The sequence below is a fragment of the Mustelus asterias genome, chromosome 26 (genome assembly GCF_964213995.1).
Source record: "Mustelus asterias chromosome 26, sMusAst1.hap1.1, whole genome shotgun sequence".
NCBI classification, from domain to species: Eukaryota; Metazoa; Chordata; class Chondrichthyes; order Carcharhiniformes; family Triakidae; genus Mustelus; species Mustelus asterias.
In genome coordinates this window covers 18149607-18174224 of record NC_135826.1, presented here as the reverse complement: position 1 = coordinate 18174224, position 24618 = coordinate 18149607, and the positions used below count along the sequence as shown (strand labels likewise).

Genomic DNA, 24618 nt, shown 5'->3' with positions numbered 1-24618 from the left:
TATCATTATGAAGATGATGATTATCATTCTGTCTTTTATATAATTACAGAGCACCACATTTCAAAAGAGCAGTTGCTCCGTGTGTGATTGGCTTCCTCCATTGCACTCCTTCCAATGATTTGTGACCATGTTGGGCTCTTACGGTAAGGATCAGAATGTTTCAAGGATTACAGTCCCGGATCTTTTCTGTCCAATCTGGAGATATTCACTCACTAACAGCTCACTCATCTCACTGCCACTACCCGCGGCCATTAAACACCCACATCCTACACCACACCCCCCTCACATAAACCACCCCCCCCCGCCCCCACACACTCACACGCACAGACACACACACTCTCACACACACTCATACACTCTCACACACTTACGAATTTCGAGTGATGGATGGTGTACATCATTACACTCAGACTCTGCAATGGCTGCTCCTGTCTAACTACTCAGGGACCACTCACCTTGCCCAGAAATGCTGGCAAATTTTATTTATTTTAAGAAAGAACTTGCATTTCACAACCTGTGGATATCCCGCCACCCTTGACAGCCAATGAGTTACTATTGCAAGTGTAGACACTCTTGCAATGCAGGAAGCATACTGGCCAATTTATGCAGAGCATAATCCCACCAACAGAAATGATGTAAATGATCAGATAGTGATGTTGAATGAAGGACAGTGTTGGCCAGGGCATCAAGTGGAACTCTCCTGCCCTTCTTTGAGTGGTACTATGGACTCCTTTGACCCTGAAAGGGCAGACAGAACCCTGCTTTTACAAGTAAACTGAAAATTGGCACCTCTGACTGCGACACTCCCTCCGTGCTGCACTGACGTGTCCGTCTGGACTTTGCCCTCCAGCTATTCAGCCCATCTGTTCCTACTCAGGGACTGAGGATTGTCTCAATTTGTGGAGAATTACTCCCAAACTGGTGGGAGCCTTGCTTGGTTCCTCTTGTGGCTGAGAGGTGTAGGTTACTAAGCTGGTAAACCACAAAGCTAGTGCAATGCTCTGGGATTGCAGACTCGAATCCCACCGTGGTAAATGGTCCTGCGGCAGTCATGGCTGGGCTGAAAGATGAATCTGTGAAAGCTCAACTGGAACCTGCTCACAGGCAAGGCAGGACGGCGAAGGGAAATCAAAATGTTTGCCACCCCTTGCACTCAGGCTTCTGTACAGAAGAGTTGGAAGCTCGCCAGCCTTGTATCCCAGCCAGATCACTTTTCCTTTGTTGTTCCCTGCAGCTGGTCTTTTCATTGTCCAAACTGCAGGGACAGGAAAGGGGAGAGGAGTTTAACACCCTGGCTGAGGGCCTTGATGGTCTGGGAACTGTCGGCTGGCTGCACTTAGGCTTCTGTGTACTTCCAGAGAATGATGACAGCTCCAGGAACTATAAAAGTTACTGATTGATGAGCCTATAGGCTGCCCTGTGAAACTGAAGAGAATCGACACCAACGCTGATGCTGGACTCGGAAGATCAAGTCATGACTTCCACCTTTCAACACCCTTTGGCCAACGTGCTTGACACAGGAAGGAGATCAGGGTGAGTGTGGTCACTTCACGCTGGACATGATCAGATGTTTACATCTCATTGTCAGATGCGGCTTGGCAGAGTCAACGCAGGCGCGGCACAGACACACCAGGCTGATGCTGACATCTCCAAGAGACACCCGGACTCCCGCATAAGCCAAAGAAGCACATGGCTACTCACAAGCAGACAGGGTGTAACATAATATTGTTACGTCTTGTTTATAACGTCTGTGCTGCCCCAGTCCACCTGACACTGCACTTGCTGGAAGGTAGCAGCATAAATGTCGCACTTACCATCAGCAAACTATTTCTCAGCACACACGAACTCGACCTTTTTCAAGTTTAAGTTTTTTTTAAAGTTTAAGTTCATTTATTAGTGTCATAAGTATACGTTAACACTGCAATGAAGTTTCTGTGAAAATCCCCTAGTGCCACACTCCGACGCCTGTTCGGGTACACTGAGGGAGAATTTAGCATGGCCAATCCACCTAATCAGCACGTCTTTCGGACTGTGGGAGGAAACCCACGCAGACACGGGGGAGAACGTGCAGACTCCGCACAGACAGTGACCCAAGGCCAGGAATTGAACCCGGATCCCTGGCACTGTGAGGCAGCAGTGCTAACCACTGTGTCACCGTGCTGCCCCTTGCTTTCATCTTGGGCAAGAGCAGTAACGAATGAATTAAACCAGCAGATCCCAAATGATCCATACTAATGACCTTGAGTAACACTTGATCTAAAGTGGTGCTGTGTGTATTAGCTACCATAGGGAGCCATTGAGAAAATAATCCATCTTCATCTATTAAGTTCAAGTTGGAAGTTCTTTTTTTTAACGAAGACCTGAACCAAAAGAGAAGACAATAAAATGAGGGCAAAACAAAGATGACTTTGAATCTCGGTCAGAGATGTGAAGGTGCTGGGACGGATGTTGACTGAGCTGGTATTTCAGTGATTACTCTTTAGTTTTGTCCAGTCGACATTTGAGTCATTATCTGAGGAAGTCTGGCATCATCAATGCCCTCATTTACCAGTCTGTCCCCCTTCAGCAACGCCAAATTGGCCAATTTGTGCCAAGCACAAAAAGACAGCAATAATCAAGAAGGCACAACCCTGCAAGGCACAGACTGATTGGTCGAGGCAGCAAAATCTCATTTTTAGCGGACCATTGGTCTTCTCTATAGTCACCTGCGTGGGGGGGAAGACTCACTTCCAATATGGATGCCGGATGGGCGTCTCGAGCCACCTCCTTAATGGATAGCCCTTGTTTCCTATTAATCAATCATCTTGTTTTGCTGCAGGTGTGAAACTTGTGGCGACAGTGCATGTATGCATCATGGCTGCTCCCAGGATAGTACGCACACTCCAGCAGGATCTGCAGATGGTAATCATGTGTTATCTATGAGGGGAGATGGTGGCCTAGAGGTATTGTCACTGGACTAGTCATCCAGAGACCCAGGGTCATTCTCTGGGGACACGGGTTTCAAATCCCACCATGGCAGATGGTGACCATGAAACCATTGTCGATTGTATTAAAAACCCATCTGGTTCACTAATGTCCTTTAGGGAAGGAAATCTGCCGTCCTTACCTGGTCTGGTCTACATGTGACTCTTACATGTCCTCTGGAATGGACTCATTAACTCAATCAGTACAAAAGGAAACAAAATAAATGAAATCTTCTCTGGTTCACAAATACCTCTGATTTGATTTATTATTGTCACATATATTAGTACACAGTGAAAAATATTGTTTCTTGTGCGCTATACAGACAAAATATACCGTTCATAGAGAAGGAAAGGAGAGGGTGCAGAATGTAGTGTTACAGTCATAGCTAGGGTGTAGAGAAAGATCAACTTAATATAAGGTCAGTCCATTCAGTAGTCTGATGGCAGCACGGAAGAAGGTGTTCTTGAGTCATTTGGTACGTGACCTCAGATTTTTGTATCTTTTTCCGGATGGAAGAAGGTGGAAGAGAGAATGTCCGGGGTGCGTGGGGTCCTTAATTATGCTGGCTGCTTTTCCGAGGCAGCGGGAAGTGTAGAAGGAGTCAATGGATGGGAGGCTGGTTTGCGTGATGGACTGGGCTACGTTCACAACCCTTTGTAGTTTCTTGTGGTCTTGGACAGAGCAGGAGCCATACCAAGCTGTGATACAACCAGAAAGAATGCTTTCTATGGTAGATCTGTAAAGGTTGCCCTGATTGGCCTGCGAGTGTGATGCACTATCAATCGAGCCGAGACTAGTTGTGAGGAAGACAAATAGGCTTTTATTGGCAAGAACTTGGAGCCATCCCTGTCGGTGATCTGGTCTGAACTGAGAGCAAGGGGGGAAGAGCCACTGCCTTTATACCCAGACCAGGGGGAGGAGACTTGGGCGGAACCAACAGGGATGTGCCACATATACTGGTAACAGATAGCAGATAACAGTGGTTTACCACAGAGTGCTTTAATGGCCACTGGTATGTGTTTTGACAAACCCCACAATGGTTCCAGACACTTTTGTTTTCAAGACCCAATTGCCCACGTCAGTGGCAAACTTTGTGAAGTTGTCCACTCGCTTGCACAGTGTATCAGTGACTATCCAGATACAATGATGGGCTAATGATTGCTGTGTGCCACAGGCAGCTCTTCCTGAACCCCAAAAGGATCCTGAGGCACAGATATTTAAAGTCACCATGACTCTCGGTGCCATGGCTCAGCCAAGCATGGCATGGAAGGGCATGGGCACATGAAAGGGGCATGGGGAATGAATGGTGTGGGTGCGATGGGTGAGGGGTGAGGGCTGGTTGGCCGACACGCTTTTAATTCAGCTTGGATGAGGTCACCGGGAGCTGGGGCAGGACTTCTACCCAGTCTGCCACAGCACTGAACAGCCTCTGTGGCTGACTGGAGCTGAGGTCAATGGGTCTGACTTCCTCCCTCACCCACCTCCCTGGGGCCAAGACTGTGTGTAATAGGGTCCTTTAAATCATCGCCTTTAAGTAAGAATCTTCCCTTAAAACTCCTGCTCCAGAGAGAAGAAAAGAGGTAACATTGTTGGCAGGTCTGAGACAATACTGATTTAAAGATAGTGAGATGTTGCTACGCAACTGGGAGGTAGAGTGATAGACACAGTTGCTTATCAAATCTCAATGCAGCTTTGCTTTTAAGATCTCCTGTTATGAATTTAAATGCTGGTGTGATGAACGCAGCCATTTCTCTCTGTAATGTGGGGTGGAGTTAATCTCTCTGCAGCAGCCATGTGCATCATCCAAAAAGAGTCTAGAGGAACAGGAAGAGGCCATTTAGCCCTTGGGCCTGTCCTGTTCTCCAATTAGATCACAGTTCCCTTAATCCTTAATTCCTGCTTGTTCACTGGTACACCTGTCCAAAATAGCTCTGTTGATCTCCATGTTGAATGCTTCAGTTGACCAAATGTCCACAGCATTTTGAGGGAGGGCGTTCTCCATCTATTTCCATTACCCTTGGTATTCAAAAAGTGTTTCCTACAAACGTGCAGGCTCTGACCAGTGACATTCAGACTTTGTGTGATGTCCATTAGTTGTGAAGACAGATTATTCGAAGGAAATTAGGGGATCTCTTGTTCTCCCTGGCCAACATTTTCAAAAACTCTTGCATGGGAGTGAGCCTCGATGAGAAAGATGCACTATAGAAAGCATTCTTTCTGGTTGTATCACAGCTTGGTATGGGCTCCTGCTCTGACCCAGACCGCAAGGAACTACAAAAGGTCGTGAATGTAGCCCAATCCATCACGCAAACCAGCCTCCCATCCATTGACTCTGTCTACACTTCCCGCTGCAAAGCAGCCAGCATAATTAAGGACTCCACGCACCCCGGACATTCTCTCTTCCACCTTCTTCCGTCAGGACAAAGATACAAAAGTCTGAGGTCACGTACCAACCGACTCAAGAACAGCTTCTTCCCTGCTGCTGTCACACTTTTGAATGGACCTACCTTGCATTAAGCTGATCTTTCTCTATATCCTAGCTGTGACTAACACTACATTCTGCACTCTCTCGTTTCCTTCTCTATGAACCGTATGCTTTGTCTGTATAGCGTGCAAAAAACAATACTTTTCACTGTATGTTAATACATGTGACAATAATAAATCATTTCAAAATTAGGTTAGTATTTATTGCTCATCCCGAATGCTCTCAAGAAGGAAGTGATGAGCTGTTGCAGTTTGTGTGGTGTCGATGCTGTTACTGAGGATCTGTCAACCGCGTCATTGGTAATAGCTTAACTGGCCATCTCCTTCACTGCTGCTTTTGGGATCTTGCTGTGTGCAGATTGGCTGCTTTGTTTCTTAAATTACTTCAAGAAATAAACAATTGGCTGTAAAATGCTTTGTACTGACCAATGGGTGTGCAAGGTGCTTGGCAGATTCTTTCTGACTGGACGTTTGGGGAGTCTAGTCATGGGTCATAGTCCAAAAATTAGTGTCCGATTCTTTGGGAGTGAAATTCGGAAATATTTCTGCACACAAAATGTAAACGAAATTTGGAATTTTCTTCTGAAACTGACATTTATTGTTGATTCGAAAGCTGAGATGGATAGATTTGTGGTAACCAAAGGTAGGAAGGGATATGGGGCAAAAGCAAGCATGAGTTCAACCACCATCTCATTTAATGGCAGAACAGGCTCGAGGGGCTGAATGGCCTCTCCCGCCTCTATGCGCTTACGCATGTTTTGTATTGTAGTGTTCTATAGGTAAACCTATTCAGGTTCATGAGAGGACTGGAATATGGGTGTAAGCACTGACTAATGGCAAAAGGTTAATGATAAAATGTCATCAACTTGAGACATCTGAAATTAAGAATCTACTGGTGACCATCATTGTCGATTGTCAGAAAAACCCATCCGGTTCATTAATGTCCTTCAGGGAAGGAAATCTGCCGTCCTTACCCGGTCTGGCCTACATGTGATTCCAGAGTCACAGCAATGTGGTTGACTCTTAATTGCCCTCAGAAACTAGGGGTGGGCAATAAAGGGATAGCCAGCGATTCCCATGTCCCATGAAGGAATTAAAAAAGTCTCCTCTCTCCACAGATACTGCTGAGTATTTCCAGCATTTATAAAAGTTTTAATGACGATCTCCTTTGTAAACTTCATCTTGAATCTATTTTGGATTGTAACTTGTTCTGTGTTAAAGAGCCACATTTACACCTATCCCTGCAGTGAGAAACATACTGGGCCCGATTTTACCATCAAGTTGTGCCTGTTTTCAGACGCAAAAACTGGGTAAAGTCAGGCCATGAGGCAAATAGCGCGATCCGCGCCCGCCTCCACACCGCTTCCCCCTTCACCAAGGGCCGGGAATGGCCGCGATCGGAACCCCGCCCGAAACGGACACGAAGGCCATTTGAATGCATTTAAATTGACTTAATGGGCTGCACACCCAAACTTACCGGCACTTCCCCCTTTACCGCCATGTTCGCCCATCCAGAATCGGAGCGAAACAGACATGGTTCACAAAGGTCTGATTCGGGCATTCCAGTTAGTGAGGAGGTAAGTGCTGAATGTTCGCGGTTCTCTGCTTGAGATCGGTGGGGGGGGGGGGGGGGGGGGGGCGGCGGCGAGGGTCTGCTGCCACTCTGCCTGAGGTCAGTGAGGGGGGAGGGGGGTGTTCCCTGCCACTCTGCCTGAGATCAGTGAGGGGGAAGGGGGGGGTTCTCTGCCACTCTGCCTGAGATCAGGGGGAAGGGGGAGAAGGGGGAGGGCCCGTGATCGGTCTGGGCGGCGGGAGGCGGTGGGGGGATAAGGGGGTCAGTAATATTGTGGGGTTGGGGCAATGTCTGTGGGGGCCGGGGGAGGCGTTATCCAGCCCGGGAGCGATGTGGCAGGGGAGCAGCATTCTATCATTTGTTTTCTGCGCATGCGCAGTTGGAGGTGCGATCGGAGCTGCAGGATTTCGGATGCATTAAGCCCCGCCCACAGGCTTCTGCAGCGCGATTCAGAATCGCTGATATTTTTTCAGGCAGAGTGCGGATGGGGGCGCCTGAGAAGGGGTCTAAAAGTCGGATCTGAATCACTCCCAGTTTCAAGTCCACCCAGCACTTTGAATAAAAATGGTAAAATAGGGTCATCCGTTGTCATACAATACAGTGTGACACTATGATCCTTCTGAGGCCTTCCTGATCACTGTGCCCTAGGGAAGCCTGCATCCTCTATCACTCTTTATCCTTAGTGAGACAGTTGCGATTACAGCTAGAATCATAGAATCCTACAGTGCAGAAGGAGGCCATTCACCCATCAAGTCTGCACTGACCACAATTATACCCAGACCCTATCGCTGTAACCCTATGTAATTAGCCTGCTAATCTCCTTGACACTAAGAGGCAATTAGTATGGCCAATCCAGCTAACCCGCACATCTTTGGACTGTGGGAGGAAACCGGAGCACCTGGAGGAAACCCATGCAGACACGGGGAGAATGTGCAAACTCCGCACAGTCACCCGAGGCTGGAATTGAACCTGGGACCCCGGCACTGTGAGGCAGCAGTGCTAACCACTGTGCCACCGTGCCATCCAAGTATAAGGACTGCACTTGCCAACTCTCTCACAGTCTAGTTTTAGTTGCAGTAGTTAATTCCTTTCGCCCGTTCAATAAGCAACCTCTTCACCTGTTGGCATCATCCAAATCTGGCTGCGCAAATGATGGGGTTTTTCAAAAATTCTTTGCATATTTGTTTTGATTTTTTTGACTCATTCATGGGGTATGGGTGTCATTGGCTGGGCCGGCATTTATTGCCCATCCCTGAGGGCATTTTGAGAGTCAACCACTTAAGTTCTAAAGTTTATTTATTAGTGTCACAAGTAGCCTTGCATTAACACTGCAATGAAGTTACTGTGAAAATCCTCTAGTTGCTACACTCCGGCACTTGTTCAGTTTCAATGAGGGAGAAATTAGCATTGCCAATGCAGCATGTCTTTCAGACTGTGGGCGGAAACCGGAGCACCCGGAGGAAACCCATGCAAACACGGGGAGAATGTGCAGACTCCGTACAGACAGTGACCCAAGCCAGGAATCGAACCAGGGTCCCTGTGCTGTGAGGCAGCAGTGCCTTTGATATGGGTCTGGAGTAGGCCAGACCAGGTAAGGAAAACAGATATCCTTCCCTAAATGACATTAGTGAACCAGATGGGTTTTTACAATAATCGACAATGGTTTCATGGTCATCATTAGACTTTTAGTTCCAGGTTTATATTGAATTCAAATTTCATCATCTGCCATGGTGAGATTTGAACCTTGGTCCCCAGAGCATTACCCTGGGTCTCTGGATTACTAGTCCAGTGACAATACCACTATGCCACCGCTTGCCCACGTTTGATTGTAACATGTTGGTTTGATTATAACATGTTGCCTTAGAATCTCTGATTTGTGAATGATATGAATGGTATTGAAGGGAGCTGCAGAAACAGTGGAACAGTAAGATATTTTTGAAGACGGGACATATTGCTACTTGGACTTCATTTTGGAAAGATCAGATGACCCTGAGATACTGAAGAGATATGGGCGGCCATTTTTATTATTGAAAACACTGTCAATGAGGATGGAGGCCAGCTCTGATTGAGAAGTAATTTATTAACACTGAAAAGATATTTCTTGACTCTGAGGCTACTTACTTTCCACCCTCAGAGGGAGTTACCAATCTCAATAGCTTTGGAATGGTTTTCTGTCACCTGCTAACGGTGATGCTGTATAACCCAGCTCCCAGCGCCATTTCCGAATTGGAAAATGTAGGAAGCTCGGATTAGCTCTATGGATGTCTGACAGGAAGAAGTCTCCCGACACCAGGTTAAAGTCCAATAGATTTATTTGGTAGCACAAATTGTGCTACCAAATAAACCTGTTGGACTTTAACCTGGAGTTGTGAGACTTCTTACTGTGCTTACCCCAGTCCAACGCCGGCATCTCCACATCATGTCTGACAGGAAACAGGGAGACTGAGCTTTTGGATTGCCATGAATGACCTCCGCCCAAAATTTAAATCGGTCTTTTCTTTCTCAGGCCTGAGAAGTGCTTTCGTTTGTTTTTCAGGGTTCCATTATGTGAAGTTGTTTCTTTTAATCTCCATGTTGGAAATGTTGTTGTTCTTTGGCACTTCCCTTTATTGTGCATGCTTCAAATATTATTAAGGCTGCTCCGAAAGTCTTCAACTTAAGAAGGAAGGTTTATAGAGAAGTAGATAGCTATGAAGCAAGACACAATGAGCACACCGTCTGGTTATTGTCTCAGTGGGATGTCTAAGGGGATTTCAGGAATCTTGGCTCTGTGCTGGGAGCAGTGGAGTACACATCTGGTTCATTGCCAGCTGACTCTGAGAAATCTCACCTCTGTATCAGCGAAAAGACAAACAATAACATTTAATTTTCCAAAAATATGTGTGACTATGCAGGACCAGTGACCTCTGATGTGCCAAGGGGATGGTAGCGTTGTGGTTACATTCCAGGATGGGAGGCCTATTCCAATCCCATCGTTGGTGTCCACATTCAGTTTTTAAAAATCTGTGGTGAAGGGCGGGATTTTCTGACCCCGCCCACTGCTGGGATTATCCTGTTCCACCAAAGGTCACGGGAGTTTTTGTTCAGCTGTCAAATATCCCAGGGCGGGTCCCACCAAGACGGAGCTGGAAAATCCTGGCCTAATGAGCTGTTATCAGTAAAAGTGACCTTGAATGGTTCAAGATGGCAGCCCACCAGCATTTTCTCTGAACAACTGGGGATGGGGAATAAATACTCACCTTGACCAGTGAGCCAGTGAAAATGAATAATCATTCGGAAAAATAAGGCCTCACCTGAGGAAATCCAATATGAACGGGCACTTTGTAAATTCATTTTTGGGATGTGGACATCGTTGGCGAGGCCAGAATTTGTTTCCCGTTCCCAGTTGCCCTTGTATAGTGGTGGCCTTGAAAGGGCTTTTCATCACCGTTTAGAATATCATGGAATCTTCCACTCTTGCTGGTGTGGCAAGTTTGGGGGTGGCAAATAGACAGGATGTTGGCATCCCCAAATTCCACTGTCTTCCCATCTCTGCCCACATGAGGCTCTGGGTGGGGAGGCCCATGGTTGATTTTCCCCCATCCCCGCCATCATTGGAAGTCTTTTGTTCGGCAGGTCTTCCAGAAAAGAGAGGTGGCGCGGGGCTCTTGCCGGCTCTCCAGCTGGGACACCCAGTACCTCAACTGGATTCCGCCCAGAGTGTGGGACCGGAGTCACAAACAGACGTGACTGAATGAGAATGGCTGATTACCGTCCATGAAGGACATTTGTGAACCAGTTGGGATTTTATGAGAAGCAAAATCTTCGCAATCATTTCCTACAATGTTTAGAAGAGGAATTCAAATTTCCAGATTTTCGAAGTGGGATTTGAACTCACGTTCTCCATTTTGAAGGGCAGCCAACCCAGTATTGACATATCTTAGGCCAATGGTGGGGGGAGGGGGGGGGGAGTGGTCGGTTAATAGAGTCATAGAGGCGTAGAGGTTTACAGCATGGAAACAGGCCTTTCGGCCCAACTTGTCCATGCCGCCCTTTTTTTAAACCCCTAAGATATTCCCAATTGCCTGCATTTGGCCCATGTCCCTCTATACCCATCTTACCCATGTAACTATCTAAATGCTTTCTAAAAGACAAAATTGTACCCGTCTCTACTACTACCTCTGGCAGCTTGTTCCAGACACTCACCACCCTCTGTGTGAAATAATTGCCCCTCTGGACACTTTTGTATCTCTCCCCTCTCACCTTAAACCTATGCCCTCTAATTTTAGACTCCCCTACCTTTGGGAAAATATATTGACTATCTAGCTGATCTATGCCCCTCATTATTTTTATGACCTCTTTAAGATCACCCCTCAGCCTTCTACGCTCCAGAGAAAAAAGTCCCAGTCTATCCAGCCTCTCCTTATAACTCAAACCATCAAGTCCCGGTAGCATCCTAGTAAATCTTCTCTGCACTCTCTCCAGTTTAGTAATATCCTTTCTATAATAGGGTGACCAGAACTGTACACAGTATTCCAAGTGTGGCCTTACCAATGTCTTGTACAACTTCAACAAGACGTCCCAACTCCAGTATTCAATGTTCTGACCAATGAAACCAAGCATGCCTTCTTCACCACTCTGTCTACCTGTGACTCCACTTTCAAGGAGCTATGAACATGTACCCCAAGATCTCTTTGTTCTGTAACTCTCCCCAATGCCCCATCATTAGCTGCCCTGGTTCAATCTACCAAAATGCATCACCTCACATTTATCTAAATTAAACTCCATCTGCCATTCGTCAGCCCACTGGCCCAATTGATCAAGATCCCGTTGTAATCGGAGATAACTTTCTTCACTGTCCACTATGCCACCAATCTTGGTGTCATCTGCAAACTTACTAACCATGCCTCCTATATTCTCATCCAAATCATTAATATCAATGACAAATAACAGTGGACTGATCCCTGAGGCACACTGCTGGTCATAGGCCTCCAGTTTGAAAAACAACCCTCTAGAATCCGCCTCTGGCTTCTGTCAAGAAGCCAATTTTGAATCCATTTAGATACCTCACCCTGGATCCCATGAGATTTAACCTTATGCAACAACCTACCATGCAGGATTATATCCAACCTTGTCAAAGGCCTTGCGAAAGTCCATGTAGACAACATCAACTGCACTGCCCTCATCTACCTTCTTGGTTTCCCCTTCAAAAAACTCAATCAAATTTGTGAGACATGATTTTCCACTCACAAAGCCATGCTGACTGTCCCTAATCAGTCCTTGCATCTTTAAATGCCTGTAGATCGTGTCTCTCAAAATACCTTCCAACAACTTGAGGCGTAATATCTACATGGCTACAACTGTTTGACCCCAATCCCTTTGTTTGAAGGTTGATTGCAACACTTCTTGAAACTCAGAATATCTGAGGTTCTGAAAACCCAATGGGGAACATTCTTAAAATCCAAGCATTGGCTTGCACTTTGGAATTAGGAATCCCTTTCCAGAACACTGCTGTGAACCACCCAGGAGAAAATTCTGAGCAGCATTCAAACATTTTGTTTTTCTGTTTTATGGCATTGTATATATTAAATTCCTGGGTTGGAATGATATTGGAGATGGCGATAAGGAGGTTGTTGGATGATTGTTAACTTGTCTGTCAATTGGGTAATGAGTCAACTTGCTTTCCGATTGGTGTGAAAGATGGGGCACCATGACAACATGGTCAGTAACCAATGATGGAGCGGGTCAGGATGTCATGTGATGAAAGCTCCAGGATTATATCCAATCAGAGTTGAAAACCATTCCAGCTCCACAAATGAACATGCGGCGGTTATCTTGGAGCTCAGGAGGTGAGGTCAGTGGGAATTCTGGGGTTAATTCCTTGCCATCCGTCCTGCCGTGTTTGACTACTGAAGGTTATAAGGAGAAGTCCTCAGCCACAGCTTGCAACCAGCCCTCCTCCTCCACCCCGTCTCACAGGTCACTATGACACCAAATGTTTTGAGCTAGCGAAATGCAGCACGGTGTACTTTTACTGAGCAAGTTCAGCCTCTGATATTCTTGGACTTCATGTTGTATTAACAGCGTAGCGGGGCTGTGGAATCCTTCACTGTGTAGCTTTTCCATCAGGGTGTTTGATGGCTCGCAAACCCAGTCTTTACTTCTGATGTTACAGCAACAAAACTAAACGGCTGGTACTAATTTCTAAAGCTCTGCTTCTTCCAATGGGCCCACTTGAATATTTGAACACCTACTAATCCCACACACACACACACCCTCACACACACACACATTCATCCTCCTCCACACACCACCCCCACACACAAACGCGCATCCCCCACAAACACACTCACCCACTCCCCAACTCATACTCCCATAAACACACACATACCCACCGCCACCCCCAAATGCACACACACCCATACCCAAGACCCCAACCCCATCTCCCATACCACACAGACACACAGTAGACCGCTGTGTTGCTTGTGGTGCATGCTGAGTGTGGGCAAAGAAATGAAGCACACCTAGACCCTGATTTCTCCTCTCTCCGGTTTTATGCTTCATTTAAGAGTCTTGTGTTGTCTCGTGTATAGTCACAGTTTGCAGATATCCGATAGCACATTTCAATATGTTGTACCTTCAAAATATATTTCACTCTGTCCTCACGATTAGCTTCAGTAATTACCATTGATTAGGTTACCCTTGCTGGTCAGTAGAGGTACATTGCTACTGGTCGCAAACCAGTAAATCGTTTGGGAAAATCGCAAAGACAAACCCCAGACCCACACAAAAACCAACCTATCAGGTTGCTCAAATTGTTTCACAAAAGTACCCATAGGCACAGCCCTGCCTGAACATACCTGCTCAAACAATGCCCTTTCATTGCCAGGCTGTTTCCATTGGCAACCAGTGAGACGCCAAAAACACACAGAAAAAAATATTGAATACCTTGCAAAAAAAACTTCCTGGTAAAATGTACCCTTTAAAATTGTCCAATGAGGTAGTTCTTTGAGGCCTTTAGGCCCTTGAGTTGGGGCTCTGATTTAGTCCAGTCCATGGAGTTTGCACATTCTCCTCGTGTCTGCGTGGGTTTCCTCCGGGTGCTCCGGTTTCCTCCCACAGTCCAAAGATGTGCGGGTTAGGTTGATTGGCCAGGTTAAAATTTGCTCCTTAGCGTCCTGAGATGTGTAGGTTAGAGGGATTAGCGGGTAAAATATGTGGGGATAGGGCCTGGGTGGGATTGTGGTCGGTGCAGACTCGATGGGCCGAATGGCCTCCTTCTGCACTGTAGGGTTTCTATGATTCTATGATCCTTGTCCTGATCTAACCAAATAACTTCAAATTACAGGTGGCGATGACACAGATTAAAGGAGGAAGACTCTTCAGACATGCAGATTGGCTACTGTTGACACCATCAGAACTGGATCATAGAATCCCTACAGTGTCGAAGGAGGCCATTCGGCCCATCAAGTCTGCATCAACCATAATCTACTCAGGCCCTATCCCCATAACCGCATGCCTTTACCCTGCTAGTCCCCCTGACACTAAGGGGCAATTTAACATGGCCAATCCACCTAAGCCGCACATCTTTGGACTGTGGGAGGAAACCGGAGCACCTGGAGGAAACCCATGCAGACATGGGGAGAATGTGCAAACTCCACACAGACATTAACGAGGTCGGAATTGAACCCGGGTCCCTGGTGCTGTGAGGCAGCATTGCTAACCACTGTGCCGCCCCATCTGCTATTTTATCCAGGGCCCTGATTGAGGTTGAGTGGGGAGCGGTGATGGCTTTGTTATTGGGTCACCCTGCAAGGGGGCTGCCTGAAGAAAAAGCTACGTTTACCATTTCTATTGATCTGTGGGCTTTGAGGAGCAGGAATTCTCTCCCACACTCCATGAGAAACTCCTCGGCTCCAGAAGTTAGATTTCTCTCTCCAGCCCTGGTCTATTTTCCTAATGGACAGGAACTATTCCTGTGGGCTCCAGTCAGTGCTGAATTCCCACTCCAACCGCCTGGGCAAGCAGTGATTCCACATTCAAACCAGAGTCAGAAATCCAGATGGAATTATCTCTCTGGGGCTTTCACACTTGTTGCTCACACAGCTCCTTACGTCGGCTGAAACTATCCTGTGATAAAATCATACACTTGAATTTACTAAAAGATGGATTTTTCCCTTGCCTCTCTACTTCTGGGCCTGTTGGATGCAGGATTTTCGTGCCACTGAATAGCTGGTGTGGGTTATATTTCTTTTGGGGGTTGCTTGTATCTCCTCCTACTTTAGCTGTCCAAGATACATCGAAGAGTACTGGATCTCAATCAGTTCCTGATGGGTGCACAGATCACATCATTTGTAATCAGTGTCTTTGTAGATCTGCTTTCCTACCTATCTTTGTGTTGTCAGCACATCCACCCACAGTACACTCAGACCCTTCATTCAAGTCATTGATATGGATTGTAAATCGTTATGGCCTCGGACCTGATCCCTGTGGCATTGCACCAGCTATACATTGGCAACCTGCAAATGACTCACCCATCCTAACTCTGCTTCCTGTTAATTTCCCTCTAATCCTCTCTCTGTTAACATATCAACCACCAACACCATCAGCTCTTACCTTGTGTAGCAGCTTCTCACGTGGCATCTTATCAAATGCTTTTTGGAAATCCAAAACCATTATATCCACCGGATTCCCTTTATCCTTCCTGCTTGGTACATCCCCAAGGAACTCCAATAAATTAGACAAATCTGATTTCCCTTTCACGAAACCAGGTTGACCCTGCTTGATTGTATTGAGTTTCTAAATGCTCCACTGCTATGTTCTTAATAACGAATTGCATTACTTTTCCAATGGTAGATGTTGGGAAAACTGGCCTGTAGCTTCCTGCTTTCTGTCCCTCTCCTTTCTTGAACAGAGATGCTACGATTGTGGTTTTCCAATCCACTGGGATCTTTCCAGAATCTAAGGAATTTTGGAAAGATTACGACCAGTGCATCCACTCTGCAGCCACTTCTTTTAAGACCCTAGGATGCAGGCCATCTGGTCCAGGGACTTGTCAGCCTTTAGTCCCATTCATTTTTCTCTAGTGATATTTTAAGCTCCTCCCTTCATTTTGCCCCTGGAATTTTCTATTATTCTTGGGATGTTGTCTGTGTATTTCATTGTGAAGGCTGATATAAAATATTCACTCAAAGTCTCTACCATTTCCTTGTTTCCCATTTTTAATTTTCCAGTCTCATCCTCTAAGGCACCAATGTTTGCTTTAGCTACTCTCTTCCTTTTCATATACTTGTAGAAGCTCTTACTGTCTGTTTTTATATTTCCTGTGAATTTACTCTCATTCTAATTTCTTCTGTTTTTTACTCATCCTTTGCCGCTTTCTAAACTTTTCCCAACATTCTGGCCTATCCACTAATCTTCGCAGCGTTGTACGCCTTTTATTTCAACTTGATACCATCCTTAGATTCCTTAGATAGTAACAGATGATGCATCCTTCTCAGAGAGTTTTTCTTTCTCCAACTTAATAACCTCCACCCAGTTAGAGTTTCACAACAATCTGCAGCTTCGTGTGGACACAACCCAGCCACGCGAGCAGATTAAATCGAGTGCGATATGATTTATCTGTAACTACTCTACCCATGTTCACCTGAGACCAGACTTAGTTATCAAACTCATCTGTGAGAGGGGACATACCTTCAGGTGTTGGAGTTGCCGTCGTTCATCCTCCAGCTGCCGTTTTTTATTCTCTATCTCTGTCTGCCGCTTCCTCTTCTCCTGAGAATGAGAGAGGACAAACAGATCAGTTCAGAACACTTCTCGAATAACCCGCCTTTCATTGTCTCAGTCCCTGAACTCTTTGTTTTACAGTAACAGAACAAACGGGAATGTCAAAACGTATAGCCTATTTTGTTTATTAGTGTCACAAGTAGGCTTACATTCACACTGCAATGAAGTTACTGTGAAAATCCCCTAGTCGCCACCCTGCGGCGCCTGTTTGGGTTACACTGAGGGGGAATTTAACATGTCCAATGCAGCTAACCGGCATGCCTTTTGGACCGTGGGAAGAAACACTCAGAGGAAACACACGCAGACACGGGGGGAATATGAAAACTCCACACAGACAGTGACCCAAGCCAGGGATCGAACCCGGGCACAGTGAGGCAGCAGTGCTAACCACTGTGCCAACATGCCACCCACAATGTCCTACCTGCTGGACTCAAAATGCTTTGCGTAGAGTTGAATCTGTTTTTAAAATTCATTCATGGGATCTGGCTGGGCAAGAACTTATTGCCCATCCCTAATTGCCCTTTAACTGAGTGGCTTCTTAGGCCATTTCAGAGGGCATTTTAAGAGTCAATCTGTGGTAAGTAAGGATGACAGATTTCCTTCCCTAAAGGGACTTCAGTATATTATTAATTGTGGATTTTCATAGAAGTCCTGAATGGCTCAATGTAGTTCTTCAATTTAATGGTTTTGATTCAGTGAAATATCATTGAAGTTAAGCAGAATAATATCTGTTTTACAGATAGGTTACAGTGAATTCTCAGTATCACTGACAGTTTCAATCGTTTGAACCAAAGCTGCTGTCCACTCTCCCTTGTCTCCCACCTACCCCAGTATTCCCCCTCTTATCAATGACTAGGGGCAGAAAGCCAGTGTTGAGTATTGGTTAAGAGGACTTGGGGCACGGGGTATGAGTTTAATTGGGACTGGGTTTTTTGGGTGGGTGTGAGTGTGGGATAGGATCATAGGAACATTGGAGCAGGAGTAGGCCATTCAGCCTATCGAGCTTGCTCCGCTATTCAATAGGGCGGCACGGTAGCACAATGGTTAGCACTGCTGCTTCACAGCTCCAGGGACCTGGGTTCGATTCCCGGCTTGGGTCACTGTCTGTGTGGAGTTTGCACATTCTCCTCGTGTCTGCGTGGGTTTCCTCCGGGTGCTCCGGTTTCCTCCCACAGTCCAAAGATGTGCGGGTTAGGTTGATTGGCCATGCTAAAATTGCCCCTTAGTGTCCTGGGATGCGTAGGTTAGAGGGATTAGTGGGTGGATATAGGGGTAGGGCCTGGGTGGGATTGTGGTCGGTGCAGACTCGCTGGGCCGAATGGCCTCTTTCTGTGCTGTAGGGTTTCTAAGATTCTAAGAATACTACCATGGCTGATCATCCACTTCAATACCTGTTTCCCCCATGCTATCCCCATATCCCTTTATGACATTGGAATATAAAAACCTCTCAATCTCTACTTTAAACATCCTCAATACTGAGTTTCCACAGCCATCTGGGATGTTCATCAGCTGGCCCACCCCTGCGTACCACCCCCAACCCTGCCACTCTGGTATTATCAGCTTGAGTCCCAGGTTTCTTCATCTCCTGGACCTCAGTTATGTCAGTCACCTGACAGGGGCAGCTGGCCAGCTTTTGGGAAGGTCAAACTCACAGGACCCAGAGTCTGCCTCTAAGGCCATTAAGTTTATTTATTACTGTCACAAGTAGGCTTACATTAACACTGCAGTGAAATTAGTGTGAAAATTGAAGTCAGGCTCCTGGAAGCCACGCCGAATCCCTGAAAGAGGAATACCTCACTTCATAACTTGTTAAAAGTGTTTGGGAAGGTGTGAACTATCCTTCATTAATGTTTAGAGGTTCATTAACAGAAATACCTGACACTCACTTTAAGTGAATAATTAACAAGTTATTTAATCAACCAATATGGAACTTTAACTAAACAAGTAACATATCGATTAAAGTAAGATACTGTGGGAATGCTGTTCAAAAAAAGCAGACTTTTGTCACTCTCAAAAAAAATGTACAACCAGGTGTTTTGGCTTTGGAAAATCTTTGGAGTTCTTCTGTCGATTCCACTGTGTGTAAGCTCTTTCTGATTTTGGTACCCTTTGTTTGATAGATGGAGAATTCTCTTAAGAGATATTCTAAACTCTTTCCCTCTCTAGGTGTTGAGAGGTGGCAGCCCTTCAGTTGAACTGCAGGCAGGCAGTTGAGTTCCTCTTAATAACTCTGATGACCTGTCAGTTTTTCTACACCAGGATTGGTCTGACGGTGTCAACAACAGCAGATTTAAATTTGATAGGTTCCGGATAGCTGAGTGTCTTCTTTGAACTGATAGGCTGCTGAATTCAAAAGCCTGCAAAGTCTGTTACCAAGGCAACCCTGATGCTTGGCCCTGGTTACAAATGTTGCAATCTGATGTTAAACATCCGAACACTGACACAAAACCAGCTTTTAAAGGGACCACACTTCACAAACTGAACTTCACAACATGCCCAATGACATTACAGGATCCTGGATTGTATGTATCAGCGAGACCCCTCCCTGAGTCAGGTAGGCACCTCGGCTGCTGAAGAAAGACCCCCTGGTTACGCTGGTAGCAGGCAGGGAATTGAGTGGGAGTGAGGCGGTGATGTGTTCAACATCCCTGAACTGTTATTCAGGCCAGTTAGATAAGCTTCCTCCTGCTCCCCCTAACCACCCCCTCACTGCAGGGGAAGAGGTGGACAACAGAGATTTGGACAAAAGACCAATCAGAACATTGGTGAGAAACTGTGGAGGAGCAAAGAAATCTAACACACAAATCATAAAAAAAAGCAGCTGACAGGAAAAAAGGCAATCAAGATAGCAAATGGAATGTTGGCCTTTGTCGCAAAGCGGCTGGCACCCAAAGGGGAGGAGATGCTCTCACTAGACAGGGTTCAGTTCTGGGCCCTACACCTCAGGAAGGAGACATTGACCTTGGAGGAGACACAGCGCAGATACACCAGATTGACACCGGGAGTTTGAGGGTTATACTCCGAGGACAGGCTGCATAAACGTGACATGTATTAACTTTTTAGGGTGTCACAGTGGCAAGCTGCCAGGTACCTGGATTCAATTCTGGCTTCAGGTCACTAGCTGTGTGGAGTTTGCACGTTCTTCCAGTGTGTGGGTTTCCTCCGGGTGCTCCGGTTTCCTCCCACACTCCAAAGGTTCGGTGGATTGGCCATGCTAAATTGCCCCTTATTGTCTGGGGGATTTGCAGGGTAAATAGGTAGGGTTATGGGGATAGGGCTTGGGTGGGATTGTTGCTGGTGCAGGCTCAATGGGCCAAATGGCCTCCTTCTGCACTGTAGGAAGTGTCGTGATTCCATTTAGAAGATTGAGGGGCGATCAAAGTGAGGCATTTGATGCGATAGAGAGAGAAGAAACAATTTATTCTGATGATGGAATTGAGAACATGGAGCCAGTGCACCGAATCTTCATCTTTAGTTCTGGAACTGCAAGTTGGGCTATTTCCTAAACTTGAAGTCCCAACTTCTAAATGTTAACCCACTCACTTGGCATTTTGAGTTATGAGTGTGTCAGCTACAATTGGGCTATAATTGGGCCCAATGCCTCCTGAGGCAAGCCTGAGGTGGCAGTGGAGGTGGTTGGATGGCATGGCCAGCAGGTTAGAAGGCCTTTCTCCATTTAGTTGGGCATCTGCCCTGTTGAATTCATGGTTGCTAGGCCCTCTAGCCCTCACATCTCACCCCCACCAAATCCCATGGCCCCTCCATGTCTGTCATATCTCTCATGCTCCCTCCAATCACTCCATGCATACTATAGGCCCAATGATATTGTTGCCAGATTGCCTCATTATGGATGTTTGGATGAGCTCTAAAATTGACTAATGAACTTGGCCCAGCAGGTGTTTGCATAATTGCAAAGGAAGTTGTCAGCTTTGTTTGATTGACAGTTTTATTACCTTGTATTGTATTACTTTTTACTTTAGTTGAAGTTGTTTTTCAATGCCTGCCTGTTTGTTTGACTTGTATTAAAGGTTTTGTCAATATGATATTGTGTTTGATTGACAGTTTTATGAGAAGATAAGGAGGATTTTTTCCAGAGGGAATGGTGCATGCTTGATTTTTGTTTTAACTTCATGAGCATTTCAAAGACTTGTCAGTATTATTTTATGACTCATTGTTTCTGTACCAAGAGAATACTAGAAGAATGATTTCAGGGCATAGCGGATGTCAGGACATTAAATCAATGACAAAATCAAAGTACATGATCCCCTACATACATTAGTATCTGATTCAGCTCAGAGAAAGCCTTGTTTGAAAGGATAGTTGGAAAACCTGGTCGTGGGTCCTTGATGAAAACAGCTGAGGGAAAGTATTGTTTGAAAGAAGATTTTAAAACATGCCTTTTTGAGAGTGGAATTTGGAAACATTCATATGAAAATCTTCTGGGGGAAATTTGAGGAGAAATCCACCAGAGATCAATTAGTTTCATAGTGGGGTGTTATCTGACCACAGGTAGCCTGTTGGGGTACAAGGACTGTGTGTTTATTGAGAACATTATAATGACTGTGTGGAGTTTGCACATTCTCCCCGTGTCTGCATGGGTTTCTTTTGGGTGCTCTTGTTTCCTCCCACAGTCCAAAGGTTAGATGGATTAGCCATGCTAAATTGCCCCTTAGTTGTGTAGGTTAGATGGATTAGCCATGGTAAATGTGTGAGGTTATGGGGTCGGGTTGGGGAGAGGGCCTGGGTAAGACTCGATGGGCCGAATGGCCTCCTTCTGCACTGTAGGGATTCTATGAACAAGAAGTCTGCACCATTCAAGTTGATCAAATTGCCTTTCTCACTTCAAGGAGCTTTGTCCTCTGTGTCACTGTAAATGGGAATGTGTTCCATAATTTCCACAACATCAAAATACTTTTCCTAAGTGAACACAGTGGCCAGTTCAGGTTATCAAAGCACAGTGGGAATGGGGCATATCTGAATTTTGAGTAGAGAAGACCCACAAGATTCATTTTTACTGTTGATTAGTTTGAGTTATGAAGAAAGACTGGGGAGCTATTTACAGATAGATATTGGTATGTTTTGTAGCTAGTGTCTGGTGCAGCCTGAAATGTACCAAACTAGCAGTGGAATGGATTGTGTCCAATCGACATAGATTTGGTCCTACCGCAACGTTTGTGGAACCATTTCTTTAGACTTCTTGGTGGGGGTTTCTTATACAAATGCTTAGCTTGTTAAATAAGTAAATTCTGGTGCAATGTCTGTTGAAAGGACCTCTATCTGGATCTTGACCATCAATACATGTGCAGGCCCTGCTAGCTGTGGCTGAGGAGGATGAAAAGGAAACTGAAGTCTTTGCTCAGGTCGCCTTCCTGCCGAGACACAACCAGTTTGTCCCGAGTACGGTGATGAGGCCTCGGGCCCCTGTCAATCCTCCAGCCTCTGCCGTTTGGATATTGAAAGAAAAGACAAATCTGGAAACTGACACCAGACTGAACATTGGTAAGACATTGGTACAAGACATTGGTAAGGCCACACTTGGAATACTGTGTACAGTTCTGGTCACCCTATTATAAAAAGGATATTATTAAATTAGATGTTATCTATAGGAGGCATGGTTAGTAAGTTTGCAGATGACACTAAGATTGGTGGCACAGTGGACAGTGAAGAAAGTTATCTCCAATTGCAACGGGATCTTGATCAATTGGGCCAGTGGGCTGACGAATGGCAGATGGAGTTTAATTTAGACAGAAGCGAGGTGATGCATTTTGGTAGGTTGAACCAGGGCAGGACTTACTCAGTTAATGGTAGGGCGTTGGGGAGAGTTACAAAACAAAGAGATCTAGGGGTACATGTTCATAGCTCCTTGAAAGTGGAGTCACAAGTGGACAGAGTGGTGAAGAAGGCATTCAGTATGCTTGGTTTCATCTGTCAGAACATTGAATACAGGAGTTGGATGTCTTGTTGAAGTTGTACAAGACATTGGTAAGGCCACACTTGGAATACTGTGTGCAATTCTGGTCACCCTATTATAGAAAGGATATTATTAAACTAGAAAGAGTGCAGAAAAGATTTACTAGGATGCTACCAGGACTTGATGGATTGAGTTATAAGGAGAGGCTGGATCGACTGGGACTTTTTTTTCTGGAGCGTAGGAGGCTAAGGGGTGATCTTATAGAGGTCTATAAAATAATGAGGGGCATAGATCAGCTAGATAGTCAATATCTTTTCCCAAAGGCAGGGGAGTCTAAAACTAGAGGGCATGGGTTTAAGGTGAGAGGGGAGAGATACAAAAGTGTCCAGATGGGCAATTGTTTCACACAGAGGGTGGTGAGTGTCTGGAACAAGCTGCCAGAGGTAGCAGTAGAGGCGGGTACAATTTTATCTTTTAAAAAGCATTTAGATATTTACATGGGTAAGATGGGTATAGAGGGATATGGGCCAAATGCGGGTAATTGGGATGAGCTTGGGGGTTTAAAAAAAAAGGGCGGCATGGACAAGTTGGGCCGAAGGGCCTGTTTCCATGCTGTAAATCTCTATGACTCTAATAGGATCCCATGTTCCTCAGGTTCACTTTCCTGCCCTTTCCCCGTAACCCTTGATTCCCTTAATGATGAAAAATCTCTCTATCTCAGCTTTAAATATAGACAAGGACTCTGCGCCCACAGCTCTCTGTGACACGGAGTTCCAAAGACTCACAACCCTCTGAGAGAAGAAATTCCTCCTCATCTCAGTCATAAATTGGCACTCCTTTATTCTGAGAGTATGAGCAGGATTTTCTGGCCTCACTCGCTCCGAGACTGGAAAATCCTGCCTGACATCAACTGACCTTCCTGTTGTCCGCTCCTCACCTACTCCGAATCCCGTGGCGGGTGGGGCGGTAGAATTCTGGCATATGTCCTTTGCTCCTAGACTCTCCCATGAGGGGAAAGATCAGGTGGGATTCTTAGGCCACACATGCCTGAAGACCAGAAATCCCCGCTGGAGCTCAACAGGCCTTCGAATGGTCCACCGAATTTTCTGTCTTGCCCGCTATGATTCCCGTGGCAGGTAAGACGGGAGAATTCCGGCCATTCCCTCAGCATTTACCCTGTCAAGCCCCTTAAGAATTCCATATGTTTCAATGAGATCACCTCTTGTTCTTCTAAATTCCAATGAGTAGAGTCCCAAACTGTTTAACCTTTCCCCTTTTGACCATGAGGTCGATGCCCCCAAGCCTTTGAGAAAAGTCTTGTCCTTGGATGCTGCAATGGGCAGTGTGTGGAGAGGGAGAAATCCAGTTCTCTTGGGCTGGATGAATGGCCTTTCCTCACCAGCATTTTGGATCATGAGTTTCTCAAAAGGTGAAATTCTCATCAATTTGCATGTTACCAAGATAATCACTCCAGTTGAATGTGTCTCTAATTATCTTTTGATCTTCTAAATTACATTCTAGAAATTGTGAACATAGTATTACAGTTTTAACTCGCTGGCTGAACCAAAAGCACTGAGAATCTGTAATTAATTCCAGATTTGCAAGGGGCTAACTTCAATAAAGAGGCAGCAGAGTTCAAACAGGGGAAGTGGCTGACTACACCAGCTGGGGTTGGGACTGATGTCTAATCTGAACCTTAATGCCATGTCTTAATGAAACACATCAAACTCATGTACTTGGCTAAATTAAGAAGGGTGCAGCCTTAGCTAAGGTGGCTGTCTGGTCATGAACAAGGACAAATAAGACTTGAACAAAAACATTTTTGCAGATTAGCAATAGATAATTCTCTGGGAAACGCAGGCTAGTACCGCACACAATTGGAGGAAACTAAGGTCGTTGTTGGATCTGTTAAAAGGTTAAC

At 45.7% G+C, this 24618-nt stretch overlaps 1 protein-coding gene across 2 annotated transcripts in view; it reads right to left on the bottom strand.

The window, feature by feature from the left end:
* Window positions 1-24618, bottom strand: part of LOC144479493 (paralemmin-1-like) — a 306182-nt gene that overhangs the window by 139862 nt on the left and 141702 nt on the right. For both annotated transcript variants that reach the window (XM_078198221.1, XM_078198220.1), the window contains exon 3: window positions 16694-16774. In XM_078198221.1, the coding sequence (XP_078054347.1) occupies window positions 16694-16774 (81 nt within the window). The remainder of the gene's footprint in view (window positions 1-16693; window positions 16775-24618) is intronic.